Below are 27,493 nucleotides of genomic sequence, written 5' to 3'. Positions count from 1 at the left end.
TTCCCTAAGATCTTCCTCCCAGAAAGACTGAGTCCAGTTTCTTTACCAGCACTGATCGTAAGGCCCCATTAACACCACAGCTTGAAAACACACCGGTTTTGAGTTTTTGTTTTGGAAAAGGTTTGTGTTTACACAGCAACGTTTTGAAGACGACGTCCGTTTCCAGGAAACGGCAGAAATGCTGAAGAGGATGTAGTTTTCAGTGACCACCAAGTCCAAGTCATAGGACCATTTTCCACACAGTGGGAGTTTCACGCATAGATACATGGCCATAGATATGGCTGCTAGCATTAGCCCAGCTGTATTTCCACTGGATCATTTTACTTGAGACTTGATGCATCCTGCAGCTACAGCAGAGCCACAAGTGATCCGACAGTGGCTCTATTTTCTCCGCGTACGGCAGCCAGCATGCCAGGGACTGGACGGAAGATGATGGTCCCGTAACGCCACGGGTGACCAGATGTCGGTCCTCCAAAATAAAAATCCTCCCTTACATTCCGCAACTCATATATACCTGGTGGTGATGGCGAACCTCCGGTGCAGCGCTCCGGATCCGCTTGGATCCAGTGGAAATACAGTCATTTATTACAGTGAGGCTAATGCTAGCAGCCCCATCTATGCTCCTGTGATGTAATTTTCGGCAGCGGATCCATTCCGGATCCGTAATGCAGCCAGAGTAAAATGAGCCTTAGTCTTTACAGAACATTTTGTTTTCCTTTGTTTCTATGGAGACGGACTCATAGTGTTTTCGAAAAGTTCCACTTTAGGACCCGTTCTTCTGTTTTAAATGTTTAAACGTCTAAAACGTTGTCTTGTGCCTTAATGTCCTTAAATACTGAGAGTGAAAACGACATTTATTTAAAAATCACAGTTTGCTTCACAGCAGCTTTGCTGCAACTGGAAGATTTGATCCAACAGTTCTTTATTTTTGTGTGATATCTTTAGGACTTTTTTGGTAAATCTGAATATTTTATTCTACTCTTTGCACTTCAATGTTATTTCCCTCCGTTTTAAGAACCTGCTGCTGTCAGAGCAGTGATGGCGGCGGTGCTGATTTGTTGGTGAAACCCCGTCCCTGTCCCCGTCCCCGTCCTGACCGTCCCTCTGGTCTTTCAGACGGCCTGGTGGACTGCATGGATCCGGACTGCTGCACTCAGATCGCCTGCCAGGGTCAGACGTACTGCCGCGGCTCGCCCGACCCCGCCGCCATGGCGGGCCAGGGTCAGGGCTCGGCCGCCCAGCTCACGGCCAAGAGCTTCTACGAGCGCGTCAGCTTCCTGATCGGCCCCGGCGGCAGCCACGTGATCCCCTGGGATAACCCCTTCAACAGCAGGTGAGCGGCGGCACGAATTCTGTGACTCACGTCGGGTGTTTGCCGTCTCATTTGCGTGTGTGTGCAGCTCCGCCGAAGTGTCCGGGAATCTCACATCTCTTTGTCTCCGCAGTCAAAGTGACAAGTGTGTTTACAGCGGTTCAGCTGCCACAAGCGATCTGCTGTTTTCTCTACCAGGAAGACAAAGTAGCTGAGAGTGAGCGCTAAAAATAACCCTAATGACTGTAAAATCAGGGAGATTAGGTTGATAATAGAGCCATGTGGTTTTCTAAATTACAACAGGAAGCTGCATATAGACACACCTCGTATGGCACCATCAACAGGCTGCATGCCTGTATCTTTGATTTAACTCTTAAGCACACGTTTGATTGGAGCTCGTCAGCTTTGACTGAGCGGAACTGTTTTCATCAATAAACCATCAAACAATGCTAGATACATTATTCCACTTTGATGAAAAGTTTTGGTCCAAAACTCATGAAAATTGCATGTGGTTGAAGTCTGTTAAGTGTTTAATGAGTGGTTATTGTGATCCATGCAAAGGCAGGGCTCCGTGTGGACCGGCGGTCCGTCCGGCCAGAAACTTTGCTCTGAAATAAAAACTCACTTCACACAGAATGGCTTCAAAAGCTGTGGAAGTTATGGAGCTCTCTATCAGTCCGAGCGCTGCTTTGTCACATCAGGATGCCTCAGAATTCTACATGTTCTATCATCGATAATCTCTTTTCCTGCCGGTCGATATCGATGTGTACCGCCATATAAAACGAGCCACAGATCACCCGGGCATGACTCCCTCGCATGCGTCAGCGGTGCCTGAGCTGATTTCACCAGAAGCGTTGAAAACGGACGTCAGTCACATTGTGAGTTAATCTGCACCAGATTACACATGTTCTGGTGTGCGTCGGGCTCCAGCGGCTCCAGCTGGACGTCTCTGAGAGACATGGACGCCGTGAAGAGTCCCGGCCGCCTCTGAAACCTCGCCGCGCTCCCACCTCCGCTCTCGGCCGTCAGTACTGCCGGGTTTGTGACCGGCGGAGATTGGTAACTGCGTGCAAAAAAAAACGGGCTGTGGGAATATTTCCTCCGATAGTTTAAAGTAATCCTTATGTAAATAGCGCGCTTTACTGAAAATATAGAATGAGGCAATTCCCCCCCCAGCCGAGTTCTCGGTAATCCTCGTCCTCATTGTCTTCAGCTTACTGTCGATTTCGTGTCTGGCAGTGGCATTAGCTCTCTTGCTCAAAATATTCATTTGCTTTTTTTTTTTTTTTTTTTTTTATCTCCCCGAACAAGTTAGTTTTATAGTCAAAGACAACATTTTAGTTGCTCTGCAAACAAGCGTGCCACTAGATTTAGCAAAATTAATTATGTCCTCTTTTTAAAAAAACATGGGCACGAACTGACGTAATGAAGTAGGATTTAGTAGTTTGGTTTTTTTTTTTTTTGCATTTGTGTGAGTTTATAGAGTGAATAATTTATCGACAGCCTTAGTGGAGTATATGTTATCAAACTAAAAGTCAGTCAAGCAGCGGAATAATGCCAGAAGGGAAGATTTTTCAATGGAGTCTGCTGTCTGATGTCTGACGGAGCAGAAATGGTAAACAGTTTGTTTCCTCACTTCCATATTTTAAGAAGCGATGGTGCAGAGCAGAGAGGAAGGGGGGCGGGTTTCAGCGTGCGGTCAGGTTTCGGGACTCTGCAGTGAACTTGTCCCCAGAATAAAACATGTGTTGTGGTACATCTCCCCGCCCCTCCCTCCCTCCCGCCGCTCCGCCGCCGTATCACATGTCCGCACACAGGGCTCCCACTGGGTTTCAGATGGTGTTTTTCTGCAGCCGGCGCGGGACAATGACAGATAAGACGGCCCGAATTAAACGCTTCGTTTCCGGGGCTTCGGCAGGTGGCGGGGGCTTCACGTTTGTTTCGGGGGGCTTCGCTTCTCGCGGCGTCCGTCTGCCTCTCCAGAGATTAATAGAGACACGGGGAAGAGAGAGCGAGCCGTCGCCGTGGCTCTTAAGTGGCCTTGTTCTCTGAGCCAGTAAATAAACGAGGGGAGCCGGTGGTGCCGGGGAGAGGCCGGAGCCGTGGATCATCTGCGTCTCATATACGTAATGACCTGGAGACGCAGCGGCGGAATGGGACATCCTCGAGCCCACCAAGTGATGAATGCAGAGAGAACGCTTTTCAAATTCTGCTTTGTGGCCGAGAAGTGGGGTATGATTAAATGTTGATGGAGAAATATCGCGCCGTCTCCCCCTCTTACCTTCAGACAAAGGACTGACTTAACAAATTGCTGCACACTTAAGGATATAAGAACTGCAATGGGTGTTAGACAAGTTCTACCTGAAGGCCCTGCAGTCATGTTGAATAATGGCGGAGGGTGTGTGAGGCTTTAATCATGCATGAATCTTCTGTGTCTGTGATTTATACAGCAAAAGTGCCAAAGAAAATACAGTTTTTTAGGTGAGAGCGGGATGGCGGGGGGTGGGGGGGGTGGGGGGGTTGGCGGAGGAGCGGCGGGCTTTTGACCAGGAGCAAATCCATTTCCCAGCAAGGAAAATCTGAGTGGGGAAAGTGAATGAGTAATGGACTAACTACCACAGAGGTGCCCTGAAGTGAGGCATTTAACCCTCCTGCCTTATCTGCTGCTCTGGCATTACTGTTTAGCCAGCAGTGGGAGGAGGAGGAGGCTCATATCAGGCAGCAGGGGGGGGCGCCTGGCCCGGCGGGGGGGCTTCAGGGAGGGGCGTAGCAACAGGAAGGACCCGCAGTCATTCTGGTGCTTCTTCCAGGAACGATTTCTTTTTAACTTCTTTTTTTTTTTTTCCCAGAATAAATCATCCGTCGCTGCTTCTTTTTCACCACTTTAACCAACTCGGAGTGGAAGCGGTGTCAAACTTTCCCCTGTTCTCGGGCGCCGTCGCCTCGTTCTGCTCACTAGCAAACATGGCGGTTTACTGTCCAGTTGAGAGTCACCCGTTTCCACTTGAAACGCCGTCCTGTAAATGAGTCAACAATTAGCCTCTAAAACATGCAAACTCAGCCAGACTCAAACCAGGACAACGCTCACTGTGAGGCGGGAGTACAAACCGCTGCACCGCGCCAGCCGAGAAGAAGATATGATTAAGAAAGAGAAAGAAGTAGAATTAATTATTCTCCTGAAATGAAGCCTTTCTGCACCAGCGTAACTTTCGGAGGTCAAGATCGGCGATCGGAGTGCCGAATTTTAATATTTAAAATGTTACAATAAGCTTCAGTGTGAAGCTCCAAGTGGAACCGTCGCATTATGAACTGAAACCAGAGCAGATTCTTCACTTTAACTAGCAGAAGAGTTCCTGGGAGATTAGAATAATAATAATATCTTAGAATGTGGAAGAAAAAAAAAATTAGCATTTAACTAAAAGTGACTTCTTGGCGTGTGTGTGGTGTGAATTAGAGGGGTGCAGTTTGGTCTAAGCTCCCAGCGGGGGGGGGGGGGGGGGGGGGGGGGGGGGGGCTCGTCCTCCCACTCACTGAGAATCACAGATATCAGGCCACCAGGTGTGAATGCACCCAGAAATACTGATAGAAAAAAAAAAAAAAGGATCCACCTTCACAAAAGTCTCTTTTTCCTCTGCCTGTCGACTTCAGAGAAACCTTCACATTTCCACTTCTCACAGCAGAACATTTTGTATATTTCATATTCAAATTGCAGGTTTTTTTTTTTGTTTTTTTTTTTTCTTTTTTTCCTCACATCCAAAATACTTTTGGTTTCACCTTTCTAAAACGCTGTGGCGATTCCTTTTCTGTTTTTTTTTTTCTCTTTTCATTGTTTCATTCTGTGACAGTTTGCCTCCAGCGTTGTATTTTGTTGTTCTGGATTCCTATAAAGTGCCTCTTGACACGTCAGCCGCCAAACCTCTCACATCAAGAGGATATCTGTAACGGAGCTGAAGAGCTTGTTCGAACACGACGCCGGTTGATATATTATCTTTCATCACCGGCGCCGCCACAGACATTTATCATTCGGGGGGTGTGTGCGACTTGGGCGTGACACTGACAAAAGGCTCGTTTTGGGAGGCAACCGCACTCGCTGGAGCGATCGCACGTGGATCGCACCCTCTTCTAGTGCAAATTTAGGAAAACTCTTAATTCAGCGAGGTCAGAGCGATAACAATACTCTGAATATTTCTCTCATGAATCTCATTTGAAAGCCTCACTGCTGGATATTGTGCTCGCTCCATTCACCGCCGCCGCCTTCATATTATCTGATTGATAATTTCACTGTGGATTTGTTGTCGAGGTAATATGCGGTTTGAGTTTTCTTGTGTTGCCATCACAAATTGAATTGCCCCGAGAGCTGTGTGTGTGTGTGTGTGTGTGTGTGTGTGTGGCGCCGCGTGTTGTCAAAAATAATACTTAAAATGTAAAAATAGGGCTCGTGAGTGAATCAATTTCTGCGTCTGTGCGGAATATCAGTGGTGCAATAGGAGTGCAAGACGACCGCCGCCGCGGAGTATTAGCAGGAGAGCTTCTTCCCACTGAATGATCAGTTCCTAAAAGCAGCAAACAGAGTCAGGGAGGAGCGCTGCGAGGGCGCCGGGTGGCATCTCTGTGAGTAACAGCCACTGACGTGCGTGCGTGTGTGTGTGCGGTCAGTAAATCATACCTGTGTGGCTGCTGGCTCGGCGCTGACAGTCGCTCGCCGTGCCGATGCTGCGGCCGCGTGACGCCGGCTGCCATTGTTTGTTTATTCAGCTCTTCCTGTGTTTGTGTTTTTTTGTTGTTTTTTTTGTTTGTTTTTTTTTCGCCCACGCAGCCTGGCGTCAGTCATCCGGGGTCAGGTCCTCACCGGGGACGGGACGCCGCTGATCGGAGTCAACGTGTCCTTCCTGCACTACCCGGAATATGGCTACACCGTCACCCGGCAGGACGGCATGTAAGAGGAGTCCCTGGACACACACACACACATACTCACACACAGGCGTGTGCAGGAAGCCATGCACACTGTTCCACATGAGTGAATAACCGGGAGCAGCCTCCGCCGGCCGCCGTCCAGCCCGCTGCTTGTTTGTGACTTGCAGTCCCGGCTGCAGTGGGGAATTATGCAGACAGAGCTGTCGGACGGCGGGAGAATGGTCCTGGCTCTAATCCAAAAAGTGCTCAAAACAAATCGAAACAGCAGCACATTTTGCCCGAGAACAATTCCTCATGCAAATGTCACAGTGGTGGAGGCCATTTTGAACCAGGCTGTTTAAAATGCATTGAATCAGCTCGGGTGGAATCAATCTGCCGGCGGTGTAGTAAAACATGGGATTACTGTCTGACCTTCTCCTGCTATTACCGCAGACAGGCCCTTAATAATGGCGGCGCAAACACATACAAGACAAACGTATGTCACATATTTCACGGGGCGGCGCGACGCTTTATTTTCCGGCGGGTCATCAGAAATGATGAAGCGGGATTCGGGAGACGCGGGCCGCGTTTGAAATAAAAGGCTTACTGGACGGCGGAGAATCGTACAGCTGTTGTTGTGAATCACAATCCTCCGGTCCCCAGATAGCCCAGGATTAGCTGATTTCTTCAGATATTCCGCCCTGTAACTCTTCTGACAAGGAGCGTGATAAATGGTGGGGGATAATCACACTTGGTTAGCCAACAGATCCGCTCAGTGTGCTAAGAAGAGAGAGAGAGAGAAGGGGGGGGGGGGGCATCAAAGCCTGGCCTCTCGCAGCTGTGAGCTCCCCACTGCCCAAAGTGGAGAGAGCTCAAGAAGGAAGCTGTTTTAGGTCAGCTGCACAGCTTGGCTGTTGATGCATGTGTGTGTAAGTGTGTGTGTACGTGCACGGGCGATATGCATTGGGATCCGTGTGCCTCTTTTGTGCGCGCTGAATGCAGTGTCACCACCCAGATGCTTTGCCCCCCCCCCGGGTAGCGGAGCTCGCCGAATATATGGAGCAGCACTTCAAAGACTCGCCCTTCATTTCCAAACCAGTAACTTTTCCCTGAGTAATGTCGTACTAATTAAAACCGCCTCGCCAAGAGAAAACTCCCCAGACTCAACACTCAAAACCAGATTCACCAGAAAGTGTCTCCCAGCATCATGCCTGGTCGAGCAGGAGTCATAAATTAGATTCAGTGAATGATAATATTATATGAAAGTTGGAAAGAGGGCGAGCACTTGATAAGAACAAGTCTGCTCTTCCACTGAAAAAAAAAAAAAAAAAAGAAAAAGAGGAAAACCAGGCTCATCTTTAAAGAAATGTTTACTCTTCCACTTTGAACTTTAAGGAAATTTCCAAAACACAGTTTTGGCTCTCATCAGTTAAAACACAGCAGCGTAATGGTGGTGGGGAGATCTGTAAATGTGCTGCTAATTAGAGATCAGTGCGGCCGTCTGATTCCCCTTCACCCTGCTGCTGCTGCTCGCCGCCGGAGGAAGTCTGAGGGCGAAACGACAGACTCCCGCCAGTCTTTCAGGGTCTGCTCATTTTGGCTCCCGTCTGCAAAAGCAGCGATTTAAATTGTGCCTGACTTGTTTATCACGACCGCAGAAAAACGAGCCAAAACTGTGAAAATTAGACCAAAACAGAAAAACAAAAACAAAAAAAATGTTTTGCAATTCCTTGAAGTTTCATGTTAGAATCTTTTAGAAACGAGCTAATTAATGCAAGCAGAAGTGTTGCTGTTATTTGTCTGAATTCCGTAACCTGTCCGGTCCTGTAGATCCAGCATCGGGCTCACGGCCGTCCAAACTTTCGAAGGCTGGAAATAATAAAATGAAACAGCCTGAGGCACAAAAAGTGTCTGAATTCATTTCTGACAAACAAAACAAACCAAAAAAGTCCCTTAGGACCCTTTCACAAACTCAGATTTGGTTAAATGTTAGCTTTTGATAACTTAGTCGCTTTGTAGTAGACTCATGTGACTAAATGTTATTATTATTATTATTATTATTATTATTATTATTATTATTGTTTCCAATAGAGCCTTTTTGTATTACATTTAGTAATCAAGTCATTACTAAATAGATGGTTCTTTCACTTTTTTTGACGAATTAAAAGAAATTACACATTGCGTTTGTTGATTTTAGACAAAAAGATTTACTCATTTAAGACAAAGGGAGACCTGAGGGACCAGGATTCTCCCTCAAGCTGCACTTTGAACATTTCTGATCTAATCTGTCCTCAGTCTAAAACCAAAAATGTCAGATCAGACAGAAGACGCCTCAGAAACGAAGCCCCTGTTTACATGACGACATTTAGGGTGTCCGTTTCCATGACAACCGTGCCTGGAGTCTTAGAAAATGCTGCTAAACTCAAGTCATAGTTCATAAAAGCAGTAGATGTGAGGGTGTGTGTGCGCTTCGGGATGTGTCTCTCACTGTTCCTGTTCCGTGCGCGTGTTCAGGTTCGACCTGCTGGCCAATGGCGGCGCGTCGCTGACGCTCAGCTACGAGCGCGCCCCCTTCCCCACGCTGTACCGCACGGTGTGGCTGCCCTGGAACGTGTTCCACGTCATGGACACGGTGGTGATGAAGCGGGAGGAGAACGACATCCCCAGCTGCTACCTGACCGGCCTGCTCAGGCCCAACCCCCTCATCCTGGCCACGCCCCTCTCCACCCTGTACAAGACGTCGCCGGAGGACAGCCCCATCATCCCCGAGACCCAGGTGAGCCGGGCCAGTCTGAAATCTGATGGCTTTCAGCCGCTCTAATAATCTGACCCGCGTTTGATCCCGACTTTGCAGGCAGCGGAGTTGAAAACACGCGAGCCAGATAATGCCGTTATCTTCCTTTCACCACGGCTTTTATTGCTTATTTTTAAACAGTCAGATTTGCCTTTCGCTTTGCCTCTGGGCTCTGACTGAATGGAGTCTTCTCCCCAAATACTAAGCCATAAACCGTCTCAAAGCAACGCCGATAAATTCCGAGGGCACGTCACATGGCCGTTACATGCCTCAGGATTTTGGTTTCCGTCCATCTGGCTCCGATCAGAGCCCAAAATCCCTTCATGCAAAAAGTGACTCTGCAGCTTTTGCTTGGACTTTCGACTTCAACCAATGTGTGAGTCGCTTCAGAGCGAGGAAACCCGAACCGTGCAGACGTGTTTCTGCAGTCTGAGGTGAACCTGGTCAAAGAGACGTTTTTTTTTTTTTTTTTTTTTTAAATAATTAATGTTGTAGGGTCCCAGTATTTTTCTCACAGTCAAATAATGAAGAATTAATACACTGGCAGTGGAATTGGCTCATTTTTCATGTGGTACATTGCAGTCGGTGTGTGGCATATTTAAGACCTTGTTTTTATTCTCTGACTGCTCAAACAAATGCACATGTTTTCCAGGGTGGACTGTTCATCCAGCGGAGGTGAGAAGCATTAGCTCTTTACTGCTGCGTTTGAGACGATTTTTAAGGTTTAGATTGTTTATTTTTCTTATAAATCTTCACTTTTACACAACGCCGTTGAACAGAAATAGTGTATTCTTTTGGTCATGAGGCAGCGGATGGGACGCCAGTTGTTTTTGGTGTCAGTCAGTCCGTCCGTCCATCCATCCAGTCATGTTCAGTCTGACCCACCTGCTGTAACGAGTCCTCCGACACAAACCGCCCCGAACCGGCTCCGACAGCGTGACTCTGAGCTGGAGGAGAGTCAGGTAACACCGTGGGCTTATTGAGCAGAAACGCTTGAAGTCGTCGGGAGGAAGACGAGAAGCAGCCGGCGGAGATGTCCTTCAAAGAGCTTCCTCTTCCCTTCACGCGGCGTACATCGCTCTGCCTCCACTTCTTTTTTTAACCTCCACTGCAGCGAGAGAGGTTGAGTATTTTTACTTGAGTTGGACTTTTTTATTAGAGCATCTTTCTTTATCTCGGATTCAAACTCTTGACACTCCGTGGCTCTCTGAAGGATGTGGTCGGTCGGACTTCACTGAGTACAAAACAGCACAGGTAGACTTTTGTTTCCAAAGCAATGTCATGTTAGCTTCCAGACTGTCTCGCTGCTTTTATCCACTTAAATTCTGTGAGCCTTTTCAAGGCGGGTTGGAAAGATTTAGGGAAAAACAGCCTTTTTCCTACTCTGCCCCGGGATGTGGAATGACTCACAGAGATATCTGGAGCTGAAAATGGTCACATACATCCAGAAATCCAAGCTTACTGTACTTTACTTTTCTTTTATTGCAGCGTGTTTTAGTATTTTTTTGTCCCGATCTATCTATCTATCTATCCAAAATACAAACTGTATGTACATACTAAAAAGTACAGCTATGTTTTCTGGTATTTCTGGACTTGCTAGTTGGGAAGAAAACATGAGCGGCTGCACATGTGGCGAACAGTGTTTCCTGAATCTTTACTTCACGCTGCTTTTGGCTTCAGTCTGACTGCTAATTAATTTTATAGGTCCTTCACGAGCAAGTTGCCATACCGGGCAGCGACCTCAACCTGGTGTACCTGAGCTCCAGGGCAGCTGGCTACAAGCCCATCCTGAAGGTGCTGCTGACCCAGGACCGTCTGCCCTTTGGCCTGATGAAGGTGCACCTGATGGTGGCCGTCACGGGCCGTCAGTTCCAGAAGTCCTTCCCGGCCTTCCCCGACCTCTCCTACACCTTCATCTGGGATAAAACAGACGCCTACAATCAGAAGGTCTTCGGCCTGGCGGAGGCTGTGGGTGAGTTCCCGCTGCGAAGCCGCCTCCTGAAGACCGTCCGCTCGCTGTCAGATCCGCCCGCCGCCTTCAGGCGCTGAACCTTGGTTGAACTTTTAAAGATTGATTTCACTTTTTTTTTTTTTTTTTTTTCTAAATGGAGGATTATTTACCTGGGGACAGCTTTTGTTACAATGCCCAATAAAGATTTAGCAGGTGGTGTGAAATGCTGAAACCCCCCTGGTGTTGCATTTTTGAAGGCCATTGCTCTTTCGCTGACTTTTTCGTTTTGCATGTATGATATTTCAGCAGCTGTGCTCAGACTCAAGTATTGCCTATAGGGCAGCATCCTGGAAGAAAGTCAATAGTCGCAACGTAAAAGACGGGATGTTTTGACAAGATATTGTAATTTTAATGATAATTAAATTGTCATCCCAGGCATTACACTGTATTTATGGTAATCTGATGGGTGTAAACCTCGGAGCGCCGCGGAGGGATTTCATACAGAAGCATGAATATTCGACTCGTATCACTTATGTGCGACAGAAAATCCCCCCCGACCCTGACAATCAGCGCGACTCGCTCATACCTCACGGTTGTACCCGTGTCGCGCCGTTTATGAAATTTACCATAATGCTCTCCGTTTGACCCCGCCGCCGTTTAAATAATGCACTGTGCTTTATTTGCATTTGCACATAATAAAACAGACAAATAACGGTGGTGGCGAGACTCCGAGGCCCCACAGGTCTCCTGAAAATCGCCCCAGCTGGAGTGAATTACAGCGCGAGAGACAGAAGGAGCAGCAAATACAGGAAGCGGCGGCGACGTGGGCTGAATATCCCATCGGCCGCCGGGATCATCGCCGCTATCAGTGTCACGTTAAGAGGCCGCTGTCTGCTGTCGCTGTCTCCCAGTGTCGGTGGGCTACGAGTACGAGTCCTGCCTGGACGTGGTGCTGTGGGAGAAGAGGACGGCCGTGCTGCAGGGCTACGAGGTGGACGCCACCAACATGGGAGGCTGGATGCTGGACAAACACCACGTGCTGGACGTCCAGAACGGTAAGAACGCCCCCCCCCCCCCACACACCCCCCCCCCCCCCCCCGGGTTCCGGGCAGGTGGTCCTTACCCCGAATCACCGCAATAAATGCCCGAATCAAAGTGAAATATGGTTCGTCATCCCATCTGCAGATAATAGAGGAGAGTTCTGAAGGGCCGATCATTCACGGTAATGACTGAATAAATCAGTGAGTAAGTCACCGGGGCGCGGGGCGCGCCGCCGTTCCCCACCACTCAGCTATTTCAGGAAGGCGGCGGCCTTTTCGCCGCCCGCCGAAGGCTCGCGCTTTTGATGAACAGGCGTCATGTTTAATTCTCGCATTCATTTAATAAACTCAATTAATTTCTTTGCTCCGTCATCCGCCAGACCCCCCTTTAAACGGCGGGTAAAATAAATTGGCGTGAGTTTGTCTCCGTCGGAGGTGAGAGAAGCCGAAACATACATTACCCAACTATCAGATATACATACAGCAAAGTCACGGCCGGGTTACAGCATCGCCAGGTCGCGCTGTAATCTGGAGAATTCAGCCAGCTCACTATTAAAGTGTTTTCCGTGCCGCTGCTGTGGAGGCAGTAATATGACTGCAATTATAAGAAGGCCGCCTCGGGGCCTGGGGGGGGGGGCTGCGCTGCGCTGCGAGTCTGCCAGGCTGCTGTTTTGACATTCGACTCGCCGCCGTTGTTCCAGTTGTCCGACACATTCCGTGTCCCTTTCATCTTGAAAATGTTGGAGGTCAGACCTCAACCTCACGCCGCCGCCGCCGCCGCCGCACCGGCTTGTTTTTTTATTTATCCCTCGCTGGTTTGCACAGTTTGATTCTGTTGATGTTTGCTCATTTTTAAGTTAAGCCTCTTTGTTGTTTTTTTTTTTTTTTTTAAACCAGTTTATCCCTTTCAAAACAGCACAAATAAATTGAGAGGATTATTTCTGTTTCAATGGAATCCAGCAAAGTATGCTGGAGTGCAGGAATAACCAATAAAGCCATAAAGTGTATAATAACGCAGTGGCAGGGTAACTGTTTTTTGTGGCGTAGCAGGAAGCCACATACAAACCAGATGTAATTGGCAAAGCGGGCAAATGTTTTTCATGTCATGAATAAAATTACAATGAAGACAATGAAAAAGGCCAAATGGCGTTGCTTAAACAGAGAAATTAGGAGAAAGATAAAGCAGAATGTAAACTGAAAGATAGGAAATCACTTTAGCTTAAAAAGCCATTTCATTTTCAACTAAATTAAATCACAATTAATCTACTAAACAAAAGGCAGACCACCTCGCAGAGCTCCTGCCACATGTTTTATAGTAAATTCCTGTTGAATAATTGACTTCTTAATGTTTTTTCATATGATGCGATATTATTTTTAACCACCACAGGCTCCACAGGCTGTCAAGATTAAGATTTTTCTGTTAAATTCCAGGTAAGTCCTTGTAAATAGTCTAGAACTGTCACAGCTGCCACATTTCAGTAACTTATCTCGTCCGTTGCTTCGCTGACCGTGGCGCTCCTCCGATCACGCCTCAGCTTTTCCTGTTTCTGTTGAGATTCAGATGTTTTCATTGCGATCGCTGTGATTCAGTCTACAGCTCATACTGTGTTTTCTTTAGCTTCAGCCACACAAGGCCGGAACAGTACAATGTGAACATTAAAGCGCCCTTCAGCTTCACCTGCAATTTTTATTTATGTAGAGCCAACTGCAGTCATCTCAAGATGCTTTCACAGAGAGAAAAGACCAACAATAGGTCCGCTGAGTGTCTGGAGAATGTAATTAAACGTGTGTCCACACCGTCTCATAGATGCATGTTTTCTTGAAGAAGTGATTCTTCTCTTGCTGTGTATGTGTAGAGCGATATGAAATAAAAAAAAAAAAGCGCCCTTTTCCAGAGCCTCCCTGCGCTGTTGTCGTGTGCACGACCAGCCCAAAGCACAGCAGACGCTAGCAGCCTCTCCGTGATGTTGGCCTCGCCTCCAAACAGCGGCGCGAGCCGGTAAATGGCCGTCTGCGAGGCAGGCCCGGGGCCTCCGTGATGGAGGAGGATTATTTGTCTGTTGGGCTTTATGGACTGGAACTGTTCGGATCCTGGCAGGTGTGTTTATAACGTTTGGGTCACTTCGAGTGCACCGTCGTATTTTCCAATGCAAAGAGAACTTTCCTGAAATATTATCTTAACTCTGCTCCTGTTTTAAAGCTGTTAACAAATACATTTTTTTGAAAAAAAAAAAAAAAAAAAAAGGTTTTGCACGGCAACGGGCTGAAAGAGGGAAGATATGCCACACGGCCGTGAGAGAAAATGACCTTTTTATTTAAATGTAGAGAGGAAAGTGTAAGTTCATTCCTGATGATTAACTTCCCTCCTCGTGGCCGTCGGATTTCTTTATGTGCTCGTCAGGCGGGAGGGAGCTATAAACATCGGCGTCAACACACGGGGTGTGTGCAGCGTGTTACTGTGTTGCGTCTGCGGAGTTCTCATTGTAAACCTACTCAGTCAGAGGTCACTCCGTTCGCCCGGCAGGTAGGCAAGTATCCCGCCTTCTGACTCCTTCCTCTTCGCTGTGCATTGTGCGAGCAGAAATCCTGTTCCAACTGTCAAACGGCGCCGCGGAGGAGTTGGGATTCGGCTTCACTCGAGCCTTTATTAGGCAACAGGTAGGCCTTGGGCGGACGTGATCTCATTGGTGTCGATGGCGGCGGAGGTGCTCCTCGCTGAAAGACGAAGGTGTCGGTAATGGCTGTGTCACTGACGCGTGCACATTCTTGGCAGAGGATGAATGAATCCCTCCGCCTGCAGGATCCAATGTACATATTGTGTTTCAAGTGCAGTTCTCGATACTCGTCTGTGAAGTGGCACAAGCCTCTCGCTGGAGCCGCTCGTGAGGTTCACTCATTCACTGCCGCGATTAGCAGAGGGAGCTAATTGAGCATTAGAGTGACAACTTCTTCTCACTGTATTGTTTTCTGCCGGCGCAAAAAAAAAAAAAAAAAAAGACAAAAGCGTGTAGAAGGCAGCAGAAGCAGCAGAGGAGGTCTGTGTGTGGTATCTCTGCAGCCCGGGTGTGCACTTAAATTTATAAGGAGGTCTCCTCTGCAACCGCCTGGCACAGAAGTATAAATCAGCTTCCTTTATGTGTCTTTTTGTGCTGGTCCATCAAACCTTAAGTAAACCATTGAGGTTATTTGTGTTCCCGGGTATTTTAGCTACCAGAGGTCGTCTGCTGGTGAGGTTTTTGGAGCTCGGGCTCCGCTCTGCCTACCTCTTGACTGGAGTCTTTTATAGCATCTTACTTGCACACCCACAACTGGCAGGGGGCATTGCTATTCATCCCACAATGCTCAGCGGGCCTGCGCAGCAATCCCATCCATGTATTCCACATGTATAACAGTCGGCTCACATCTCGGAGATTGCGCAAACTGTCTTTTGTCAGATACATTTGTGGAAAACATGTCAGAGGAATAGTTTCTTTACTTTGTTCAAGCCTTGATGCCACTTTGTCCTGCTGCTTTGTAGAACATTAAAGCGAGAGATGCGGGAGCCCGTTGCCGAACCCAATCTGTCAAGCCATCCAGAACCTGAAGTTTTCTCAGAAGAACAGTGGAATGTGCCCGTAGCCTGACTGCTGCTGGTGCACGGCGTTTCATCCCCCTTGTCTCAAAGTATGGCGCAGCCGTCTCCAAAGCCTCCGCTGTGGCGGCATCACAGTGTGAGCTGTTGTGAGACGCATTTGTGATCAACAGATAGGTGCAGCATGTGTGATATGCTAATGCTCGCCTGCTTCCTTATTAAATTGTGCTGCGGTGTGCGTGTGAGTTCATCACAATCAAATGCAACTGTGCGTGAAAAATCATCGCGTGTGAGCCTGTTCTTGTGCAAGGAAGTGGTGATGACAGGGGGGGAAAAAAAAAAAAAAAAAGAAAATCCAGATGGTGTTGGTGTTTTTCCGACGCCGCGAAGGCTTCTTTCACACTTTTCAACTTGTCCTATTACAACGCCGTCCTGAAATCACATCGCGGAGTCTGACTGAATTTAAGGGATTCAGAAATACTTGAGCAAACTTGTGTTGTTGGGTCTCATTTACCCCTGTCTGACAGGAGCTTAATCAGCTCGCCAAAAGGGTTTCATGCTTCAATCCTATTAGCTCAACCCGAAGACACAGCGCTCGGTTAGACTGTGAAATGTTTTTGTTAGCGACTTGGCGCGCCGCTCGGTGCAGTTCACATCAAAGTATCATAACCCTATCTGTGCTCCCATCTATGTTTGCCTCCACACATTAATTTTTATTGCAGAGATGGTGAGCAGGCACCTGCCTTGATTCTCGTTGGTTTTCTCAATCCAAGCTGAATTATTCAGTCTTGCGTTCAGCCACTTTTTGACATTTGAGATTTATGGCCCACGTGGGTTTTTGGGCAAGGCGATGCAGTTCAATATCCCCCCGCTCGGCACGAAGATGAATCCAAATATCACTGTTTGCCTCCGTTGCTGCTCCAGTATTGATTGTCTAATGCTGTAAACCTTGACTAATGCCCTCACCCAACACGTTAGCGAGCGGCGGTCCTCTGCGGCGGCGCATCACTTTAGCTCTAAACATTTGCCATCGCTCTTCGCCGTGACTCCCGCTTCATTTCCCTAGCACTCGGAACATCTGAGGGTTTTTCTTTCGTCTCATCGTATGTGGCAAAGGACCCGAGCAGAGGCTGGTTCCCTCTCTGTGAGGGCCTGTCAGACCCGATAAGGCAAATTGCTGGTGTCTGTGCTTCAGTCGTGTCCTCCTGGCCCTTCTTTCTTCCTTACAAGTGGATATGACTCCCCATCAATCTGCGGCTTGTCTCAAACCGGAGCTTCGCGCTCTTTCTCCGGACGCCTCCAGAGTTCGGCGTTTCGCCGCGTTTCAGAGCGGAGCTACTGTACCGTCGACGCACGTGTTGCATTTTAAGCAGCGGAGAGGTTTTCCTGCCGGCGGTTCAGCCCGGATCGGGATCAGTGGGAGTCTGGGTGGCATCTCGGAGGATGACACAGTGCAAAGGAGAACAAAGAAAGACAGGGTGCAATTAAGACACACTCTGGCTCCTCCTCTGCCGAGCGCTGCACCCTCTATGTGTCACCAAGGTGACATTGCTCAGGGCGCTCCACTTTTTATCAGGTGCAGACGCCCGGCTGTGCATTGGTGCCATTAATCATTTCGGGAGCTGTGATGTCGACATTAAAGCATTTTTCCCACGACATGACTCAAATTAGCCTTTGATCAAACAAATTATGACTTTCAGTCATGTTTCTAAAGGGATGAATCTGTTCCGTTTCCAGCGATGGTGAAAAATGATCAGTTCTGTTCGAAATGAGTGGGAGACGCTTCAGCCAGCTGTTTTCTGTAACACTTTATCCAACTTCAGGTCGCAGTGCAGCCCAAAGGTCACACCTGACACACACACACACAAATCCATCCAACAATTTACCATGTTAGTCATTTTACAAACATTCTCACCAGTTTAAGGACCCTATTTAGGCCCCGTTTATACAACGTTTTCAAAACGTTGCCGTGTAAAAGGCACCTTCATCGTAACTGCATGGTTTTGCTCTTTGGAGGAAAACCACAGCATCTGAAAAAAAAAAGGCTTGAATACACAGAGAGAACATGCAAACTCCAAACAGGAAGGACAGCGTGTCAGAGATGAAACTCTGTTGGCTGTTCTGCTTCCACACGGCGCAGCCTGAGTACAGTTTGGAAAAATACCTTCATGCTTTCTCTTCTTACATTTCATTTTATAATCCATGACCTTCACGCTTGCTGCTCGTCTCATTCTCTGTTATTTATATGTAATTATAATCTCCTATTCAAATTGTTCTCAGTCATTTTTTGTTCATCCTTGAGCAATCTAACGTCACCATTGGAGTCTGACTGTTTGTGTGTGTGAGTGTGTGTTAGTGCTGCGAGCGCCCGCTGACATGCAGTTACATTACATTATGTTCCTCCTGCTCGTTGGAGGGAACGGCATCGGAGTGATCTTGGAGCAAGAGAGACAACAGATTCTCAGACTTTCTAAAAAGCCTTTTTTTTCCCCCCTCCATGCCAAGTGAAAACAGTGAGTTCACTCCTTCACTAACTTCTATCCAAGTTTCAAACCCGCCTCCACACATTCATTTGCTAATCAATGAGCAGACACATCCCTAACGGCTGATCCTTTCAGCTGCCACGCTAAGACTTTGACTTGAAGTCTCCTCTGCAAAATCTGTCGAGGGGGCACCAGTTTGTCTCATACTGTGCAGGAAGACCCGACTTCGCCAAATTCCATAAGTTGCATTTCAACTTGTGTCACGTAACAACTGTAGCTGGATCCTGTCCACGGGAAAAAAAGTTTTGTCTACACTTTTCAGTAGTTTTTTTTTTTAGTCCAAACTCTGAGCGGAGGGAAGTGAAAGTGGAAAATACTTATGAATACATGTTTATAGACTTCAAAGCCTGGACACTGCAGGAGTCCCCGGTCATCAGCCCGGGGCAGGAGACAGTCAGAAGCCAAACTGCCATCAGTACAGCTCTCCAGCTGAGACGTCACAAGCCTGATCCTTCGCAACAGTCATCAGCAGTAATGTGTCATGACCAAAGTGTCCTTCAGGGAAGAAGGCTCCGGCTTAATCTGCTCGCTCACTCCGAGCCGGCGGCAAAATCAAAGGGAAAGAGCGAAGAGTTCACACTAAGTAGGGGGTCGGCGATGATTGATACGTGTATTTAATGCTCTCTAATAGCTTACTGTGGAAAAAGAAATCTTGTGTACAGTTGTGAACTGTGGTGTAAACAGAAAGAACCAGAGTGCCTCCAGAAAATGAGGTTTTTTTTTGTGTGTGTGTGTGTGAACCGAGCGTCAGCTAAATTCAGACGTCGCTGTAGAGCCGCAGCTGATCCATGTCCTACACACCGCATTACATCCTGGATATTAAAAACGTCTTTGTCTTCACAGAGAATGTTAACGAGATGCTACACAAACAGACATTGAAATTCTGCTCAGATTACGCAGCTTAGTTGTTATTTGTAGCGATGTTCCTGGGTGCAGCTCCAGCCTCTCCGCTCGCTGAGCGTTTTCATCACGCTGCGTGTTTCATTCTGTGAGCTGGCGCATGGATCACGGTTCAATTAAAGTCCCAAGGTCGCGCGTTTGATGGCGTCACACATAAAGCCTTCCCACGGACCTATTTGTCTTTGTTAGAGGCTCATGTATAATGCCCCCGGATACAAAAGACGGATTGGTCCGATCGTCTCGTCAAGAGTCTCGCCAGACCGCGCCCGCATCTGAATTCGCCCTTCAATCAATTAAATCACTGAAAGGAACTAATCAGAGGAGGGACGGGCGGCACAGCGGCACGCCGGATGGAACATACATGGAGGTTTGTGGCGGCTCGCGGTGCCACGCTGTGCGGGAACGACATTATGTGGACATTCACTGGTGTCATGGATCCACTAATTAGGACAGAGGCGGTGCGAATTCACACAAGTTGTTGGATGTGAATAATTAAGTGCTTCCAGCATGTACTCCTTCCCTTTGATGTGGGTTTTTTTCCCCTCCTTTGAAGAGTCTCACTATATCAGCATCCCCCTAAAAAGTCAGTTCTATCTTCTTCTTGTTAAAATATTAATCTGTAGTGACTCACCAAATTCGGTGAGTCCTCAGTGAAATGTGGGGAGAGGTACACAGCACTGTATTTATGTTTACCGCCTCTCTGTGACTTGGGGAAAACAGCTCACCGGCAAGTTAAAAGAACATATTTTATACATAAAATATACCTCGGCTACACGGAGGATTTCCAGGAATCCGCTGAAGCCGCTCGGTAATATTGCGCACGGCACTCCGGTGTTCAGAGGCATCAGCTCGGCTCATTTCGTGCGTGCCACCTCCGCTACCTTCACTAATGAAATCACATCATTGTCTTGGCTGCAGCCAGGAAAACACGAAGTGTGCAAATCAAGACGTGTCACTTTATTTTAAAGACATGCACGACGTGCGCCGGGAGCAGCTTCAAGAGGCTGCTCACGTCTCCGCTCATGTATAGACTGAAAGGATCTATAATTTTAATCTCTCGGTAAAAAAGTGTTGAATGTTTTCCTTGATAAGAGATGGGTGATAGCAACTACCCATATATATTCCATACCACTCTATCGAGAGATGATCCCAGTTTGCAGTGGGTGAAGGCACGGCAGACTCTGGTTTAGGTCATCACACATCAAACGCACATCACATCCCCACATGTGATCAATTCAAAGTCGAACCAGGCTAAACGCATGTGTTCAGACTGCAAGAAGCCCCAATACCGCTGGGTAGCAACTAGCCAGAGACACAAAAATGCTGAAAAATCCACAAATTAGCATCAACATCCACTCACAATTAGACAGAAATCTGCATCCACAGCAGTTCCTCTGAGTATAAATTAAATTTGCTGTCTTCAGTTTACAAGAATAGTGTAATTTCTTATCCACAAACCTCTAAATCAGGGGCGTCAAAGTCAGCTTATTTCATACAGCCAGTCCGGTGTCACTGGAAAGATAGTGCCATATTAACCTATACATTTGGCACCGAAAGATCTTTTGGTGCAAAAGGCAGTAAATTGTCAAAAAACGGTTGCAGTATACCTGTTTTCACAAACACACTCTGGCAGCATGGCTTTGAAGCTAACGCTAGTTAGCTAGCTTTCCTGGTAGCATCACCGACATCTTGACTTGACTCTCTTGTGTTGTGTTGTGTTGTGTTGTGTTGTGTTGAATCCACTACTTTGAAGAAATTTGTTTAAAAAAAAAAAAGACATGTGACATCCTGCTGCACGCCGCCAAACGTAAACAGTTAAAACTGAGAATTCGAACCTCACTGTGGTCAGACCGCTCACATAAAACGGCCAGTAAATCTACTTCATAACTCTGTGGTTATAATTCCTGAGTTTCTATGAAAACTATGAGTTTTAAACTTTTCGCCGCAACACAACTTTAAAAACTCAATAGATGCGTGCCGGATAGCCGATTTCACACTGGCTCCTCAGTATAAATGAAAACTGCTGTATTCCATTTACAAGAACAATGTAATTTCACATCCACAGGCAACGCTGTGGCAAAGACACGCCGAATGTAGCTGTGTCTGGAAAATCAATTCTCAGAGTCTCATCGAAAGACTCGCCATTACGACCCGAAAGCAGCGTCTCCCTCTAACTTCCACTCCTGAAAACAATTAGAAATTCCAACACAACAGACAGTAATGCTGCTTTTAGTGGCTCCAGTGTGTGTAATTCCTGATCTGGGATGATGCAGCCTTCCGGTCATTCACAACATTAGCAGTGAGACGACAGTGTTTTCTAGTGCGAGCCCTTTACCGTCATGAATATTCATAACATGTCACTTTTGATTCACGAGAACAATCAGCTCCAAACTCACTCTGTGCAGAACTTCTAAGTTCTGTGAAAACACTGTTCGGGCTTGGAGGAGAGGATGCTTTATCACCTGGATGTCTGAGGTCAAAGGTCACTGGAAAGCAGCCGGAAAAGGTTGTCGTCCACCTTTATCGGAACGCTCACATGTGAGCCAGATCAGTGTTCTGGGTTCTGTGCTGTTTGTGCTGAATAATTTGAGCGTTTCATCACAGGGACACGGCTGCCGCGTGTTTCTGTTTGAATTGTGTTTCCTTGTTTTATCTGGGTCTGCTTTATCTTCTGTGGAGAGACTCTCCCTTTACGCGAATCTCCAGAGACCTCCCGGTTAAATAAAGGATAAATAATGAGCTCGGCTCCGTGCTGCCACTGACAAACACCCGTCACAGGCTCACACCTGCAAATAACTGTTTGTTTTTCCTCCTTCTCAGGGATTCTGTACAAAGGCAGCGGGGAGAACCAGTTCATCTCCCTGCAGCCCCCGGTGATTTCCACCGTCATGGGGAACGGGCGGCGCCGGAGCATCTCCTGTCCCAGCTGTAACGGCCAGGCCCAGGGCAACAAGCTGCTGGCCCCGGTGGCGCTGGCCTGGGGCATCGACGGCAGTCTGTACGTCGGGGACTTCAACTACATCCGCCGCATCTACCCGTCCGGGAATGTGACCAGCATCATGGAGCTCAGGTAGGACCGTCTGCGTCCCGGGGCTGGACGCCGCTTTCTTCATGTCATGAATGTGATCGTCTGCGTTATCACCAGAGTCCAACAGTCCTGAGAGCTACAGGGTTGGTGTATTTAAGTATTTCTGGCATGTTTTTATGTTCTTAAGTCTTTTATCTGTGTGTTTTTATAATTTCTGTATTTAATAATAAATAAGCTGATGGTTTTGGAGTCATTCTTAAGTCCCGTTAGTCCCCGGTGGTCTGGATTGTCCTGTTGGTCTCTGTTGGTTCCCTGTTGGTCCTATCAGTCTTCTGGTCCTGTTGCTCCCTGGTGGTCCTGGCAGTCCTGCAGGTCATTTCCATATCCACTGTTCCACATGAAGGGGCCCAGATGAACGTCCTGCTGGACACTCATCCTCTCCCCTCGTCAGAACTGTGAACCGGTTCCTGGATCCGTCTCCGTAACGAGGACCGGCATCCTGTCTTCAGCCTGTAATTGGGATGATTTACGCGTCGTGCCAACTTGGCTCCTCTCAGCGCCCGTCCTCATTCGGCCAGTTGGCTGCTTTCAGAGGGGCAGATGTTGATTAAATGTACGTCGCGCCGTCGTCTCCCGCGAGCCGCATACACGACAAACATACGAACGCTGTCTGCGAGGGTCAAAGGTCGCCGCGGAGCTGGCAGGTAGCTGTACGTTAGTTCATCTGGAAGTCGTTCAAATCAGGAACTTTCCCTGAAATGATTGGAGAAAACAGCAGATTTTCCTCCGTCTCGGATGTCTGCTGGCGCCGCGGCTCGGAATCGAACATGGGAGGATTCCTCTGACGGCGGGCGCAGCGGGACTGTATGGATCGGCTGCAGGCTCAGCAACCTGTACCAGATAAATAACATTTTTCTAAAACACAGTTTATGATTCCAAACACGGAGGAGCAAAACAAAAAAAAAAACAAAAAAAAATACCCCAATGAGGACTCGAGTGAGCGAAAGAGAATCCGTGCCGACAGAAAAAAAAGCTCACGTTTTGGAACAGAGACACAAAGCAGTGGTGCGAGTTTTCCAACATGATGGGCAACAAACTGCAATGCTTAGAGTATTGTTCTCCGTGTTCTCCATTCTTAATGTTGAGAGTGTGTTGTTCTCTGCAGCGTGTGTGTGGTTTCATTACCGAAACAGTCAACAGCGCCAACTAGTGGTCCAACCTGCTGCCTGCGTCATTTTCAATACCTTCCCTAAACAAGCATCGTTTTCAAAACGTCGCTGCATGAACACGAAACTTTTCTGAAACTAAAATGTAAATATTACACATTTTTACAAGACCTAAAACTGAATAAATGAATAAATTCAATTTATACTGTAAGTCCAATATTTACTTTGCTCGGAGGCTAAATGTGCTTAAAATAAACTTCACCCTTTATTGATTCAGTGACCGGGAGGAAGGCCTCCTGTGGCCCCGCCGACCTCCAGGCGACCTTTAGCTGACCCCCAGCTGACCCCGTCTGGCACGACGTCTCTGTTTCGGTTCTGGTTTCGGCGGTCAGGGTAGAAGATGGAGAATCAAACTGGGAAGCAGTGGCGGGACGGGGGATTGGAAAGAGGGGGGGCAGAGGGGGTGGAGGAGGGAAGGGAGGGGTGGGGGGGCAGAGGGGGTGGGGGGGTGGCACTGCATGATTTCCTCTCTGTGAGCTGCAACTCTGCTGCAGCTCCACCTCTCCACTTTGTGTCAAACACACTGCCACCGCCTGTGTGTGTGTGTGTGTGTGTGTGTGTGTGTGTGTGTGTGTGTGTGTGTGTGTGTGTGTGTGTGTCCTGTCTGCTGTTGTTTCCCTCTTCAAGGGGACCCACTTTGACTTTCAGCTGTTTGTTTTTCTCCAGCAGGCTCAGTCGTTGAAGGAAACAGACTTTCTTTTTCTTTTCTTTTTTTTTTCTTCCTAGCTAAATTTTTTAACTCCTCGTCGAGTCGATGAGCAATGGCACGAGGAAGATAATAAAAAGGCATTTAGCGAGCAAACAAGGCGAGCCTATAATTCACCGCGGTGACATAAACACCTCAAAACAACCTTGAGAAGAAGAAGAAGTGTCCCTTTCAAGATGTGTGGCTCTGACTCTGTCTTTCTGCTCTTTTCCTGCTCGCCGTGTGGCAGAAATAAAGACTTTAGACACAGGTAGGTGTTTCACCTTTCTCTGCATCACTGTCCTCTTGAACAAAGTGTTAAACCCTCCCGTTTAGACCCACCGTCGTTTTACGTTCAACAAGAGGAAGACGCGCCGGAGCAGAAACGGCCTTCGCAGATTTAAATCCGTCTGTAAAAATGCACAAGAAAAGCTGTTTGCGCGTGATTATACATACATCGCAGTCCAAAGCAACGGCGCGACAATAACCGGCATCATTGTGAAGCTCGTAATTACATTTCCAGTGACGGCGTTCGGCAGATGTTCTCCTCCGGAGGGGCTCACACAACTGCTTTGCATTCGCCGTTCAGATGACGGCATTGTATCAGATGAAGATGCGCATCGGCGGCAATTAGACCGTTTCAGTGATTAACTTGACCGTAAGTGCCAGAGGTGATCGGGGAAAGTAAGCCGGAGTCACTTCATCAAGCCGGCTGGCGGCGGACGCCTCCGGTGCGGGATATGGATATGTGGATGTAAACTATAAACTCATTATCTGGATTGAGCCGCACATATTCTGTTTCTGCTGATCTGCCACTCGAGATGCTCAGCCGCATGAACATAATCCATATTTACAGCTACGGCGGGGGACTCAGGTAATAGAAAACTCATTTACTGTTATAAATAAGTGCAAATAAAGGCAAGTAATCTGCTGTTTAGGCTAATATGGTGAAGAGGCAAAGCAGTGGATGATCCCAATCCTTCATGGATCACACAGATATGGCTTAATATAATAATCCACTTTGTTTCTCTGTGTGTTTACTTTTTAATCCATTAATTTAAATAATAAATCTATTTTGCTTTTTACTCCATATATGCAAATATGTTCTTAAAAGTTCCCTTTAAACCAGTGGTGCCCAACATAAGACGCATAAGTCAAAACTTGTGTGGAGATTGTGGTTATTCTCAGTAGTAATTGTCTGGTTTTGTGAAAAAATTAACTTTTTTTTATCATGTATGCTCTGCTCCTAAACAGGGAAACGCTTTCAAATTGGAATTTAAAGATTATTTTGGCTCTGTTTTTCCGGTCTGCCCCCTCGAGGATGAAATTGAGCTGAACGTTGGTTGAAAACACTGGTTTAAACAGTCATACATTTAGTAGTAAACATATTATTTTATAATACAAATACAGTGATACAGTTACACTTGAATTATTAGGTGGCAGTTAAACTGCCTGCCTGCCTCTCTGCGGCTTCCCAGAAACACTCTTTGCTGTGTTCCTGTTCAATCGGGCTGCGTCTCGGGCGCAGAGGCGTCCGCGCGCTTTCAGGGCGGCGGGAGGGAAAAGGGTTACCTCCTCGTGTCTGACTTCACCGCTCCTTTATTGGGAGTTGATGGCGGTTTCCCATTTTGGGCATTTACTTTGACTCATAATAGCTGTCAGATTTTATGACTCCATCTTTATCATTTTACAAAGACGTTTCATTGCCACATTTATTTTGCCGTCACATTATCTACTCCCAGAGCTGGCCGGTATTGAGTGAGGTACCATTAAGCCGGAGTACAACCGCACAAGCCGTGTTTACGACTGCGCTGTAAAGCCCGCTATTTTTCATGTTTACTGCCTCTGTTTTGAGCTTTTTAATGATACTTAAGTACCTGCTATGCATCAACTCTGCCTTCGTTTAGTAGTTTTTAAATATCTGAAGTTTGTCCAAATGTGAAATTAGAGTCTTAATTAGGTTTTTTGTTTTTTTTTTTTAATTAAGCCTACACATTCGTCAAGCATGTAAAGTGTCTCTTAATTTGGACCTTATTTGCTCTTTAATCTGTCAGAAGTTGGTGGAAAACAGCCGCGAATTAACAACAAAGTCTCATTATTTGGGATTAAAATGGCCCTCGAACCGGGGATAATCTCACCGTGAGGCGAGGGGGCGAACCACTGCACCGCCACCTCCGCAAGAGCCAGTCAAAACACTGCAGCGAAGCAGACGCCATTAGCCACCGCGCTTTGTTAACATAAGCCAGTCATCGCGGTGATTCCCGACGCGCCGAGGCCGCGGGGGAGCGGTAACAAATGAAACCGTCCGGCGCACCAAGTCGTCATTTCTGTTTTGTAAACTGGAGCCCCCGCCGCACCGCTGTCCTCTTCTTATAAATCTAGAGTTTCAAGAAATCGCTGTTTTCTCCGTTTCCCCCCCAAAGGCTCTGAACTTCTTATTTATTTTTTTTTCCAGGGCGACAGAAATCCCTCACACAGCCTCTCACTTTAACATCACTCCTCACTTCCTTCTCCGCTTCATTATCCCCCGAACATGACAACATTTGCTCCTCATGTAAACTTGATAATGAGGTTTATTTTTCACGGGAAACGCTTAATTGGAAAATTTATATTGTGCGTTGCGGAAATAAGATTCTTAATGACGGTTTAAATGGGAGGAAGACGACCTGAGTGACTGCTGGTTTCGACTGGAATTGAAAAAGACGCGAGCCCGAAGCAGCCTGTCTAATGTCGCCTCAGCCGCAGAAAGCATGATCGAATGTTAGCTTTTGCTTTTAAATTTCGCTGTGAATACCCCGAGAGTGGTTTTTTTTTTCTCTCCGGAGTGTTTTCCATCCTGACACCTTTTGAGAGTCTTCCTCGCTGTTGAACCGTAATGAAATCTGTTCTCTATGATGTTCTTAAGCGCCGAGTGTTTTTTTTTTGTTCAGATGGAAAATGAGCTGCACTTCATCAGAGTTCACTCAGGGTTTACGGGTGGATAGTTTTCACTTTCACACGTTAGATCGGGGGTGTCCAACATAAGGCCCGTGGGCCGAAATAGGCCCGCGAGAGGCTTTGATCTGGACGAACAGACAAAACACTTTTTTTTCTGAACTTAAATGGCTCGTTTTTCCAGAATATAGACACCATTGTGTATATTTTATGCCACAAAATTTGGCTGTAAAATGTGTTTGGCACCCCTAAATCAGATTATATCAGTCAGGTTATAATAAAACACTTTCTGTCGACCCGTGCTTTAACCAAGTCATCGTCCCGAACACAGCAACAACCCGGCGCACCGGTACTACCTGGCCACCGACCCGGTGACCGGACAGCTGTACGTATCAGACACCAACTCCAGGCGGATCTACAAACCCAGAACCATGAGCGGCACCAAGGACCTGCAGTCCAACGCCGAGGTGGTGGCGGGGACGGGCGACCACTGCCTGCCCTTCGACGAGAACCACTGCGGCGACGGCGGCAAAGCCCCGGAGGCCTCGCTCACCGGACCCAAAGGTACGGCTCCACTCTGATGACTAACCCTATAATCGCATTTCAGAGGGAGTAA

At 47.4% G+C, this 27,493-nt stretch overlaps 2 protein-coding genes across 6 annotated transcripts in view; one reads left to right on the top strand and one right to left on the bottom strand.

The window, feature by feature from the left end:
• The window catches only part of ctso (cathepsin O), an 81,617-nt gene that overhangs the window by 17,229 nt on the left and 36,895 nt on the right, over positions 1-27,493 (bottom strand). The window lies entirely within an intron of this gene.
• The window catches only part of LOC115399588 (teneurin-3), a 154,437-nt gene that overhangs the window by 111,260 nt on the left and 15,684 nt on the right, over positions 1-27,493 (top strand). For 3 of the 5 annotated variants that reach the window (XM_030107062.1, XM_030107056.1, XM_030107038.1), the window contains 8 exons: positions 1,117-1,333; positions 6,129-6,248; positions 8,720-8,981; positions 10,704-10,971; positions 11,862-12,005; positions 21,825-22,074; positions 24,194-24,214; positions 27,209-27,441. In XM_030107062.1, coding sequence (XP_029962922.1) covers positions 1,117-1,333; positions 6,129-6,248; positions 8,720-8,981; positions 10,704-10,971; positions 11,862-12,005; positions 21,825-22,074; positions 24,194-24,214; positions 27,209-27,441 — 1,515 coding nt within the window. The remainder of the gene's footprint in view (positions 1-1,116; positions 1,334-6,128; positions 6,249-8,719; positions 8,982-10,703; positions 10,972-11,861; positions 12,006-21,824; positions 22,075-24,193; positions 24,215-27,208; positions 27,442-27,493) is intronic. The other 2 variants (XM_030107072.1, XM_030107049.1) reach the window with 1 other exon arrangement.

The sequence above is a fragment of the Salarias fasciatus genome, chromosome 2 (assembly GCF_902148845.1).
Source record: "Salarias fasciatus chromosome 2, fSalaFa1.1, whole genome shotgun sequence".
In the NCBI taxonomy this organism is placed as follows: Eukaryota; Metazoa; Chordata; class Actinopteri; order Blenniiformes; family Blenniidae; genus Salarias; species Salarias fasciatus.
The sequence above is the reverse complement of the archived record's forward strand: the minus strand, read 5'-3'. Positions and strand labels throughout refer to the sequence as shown.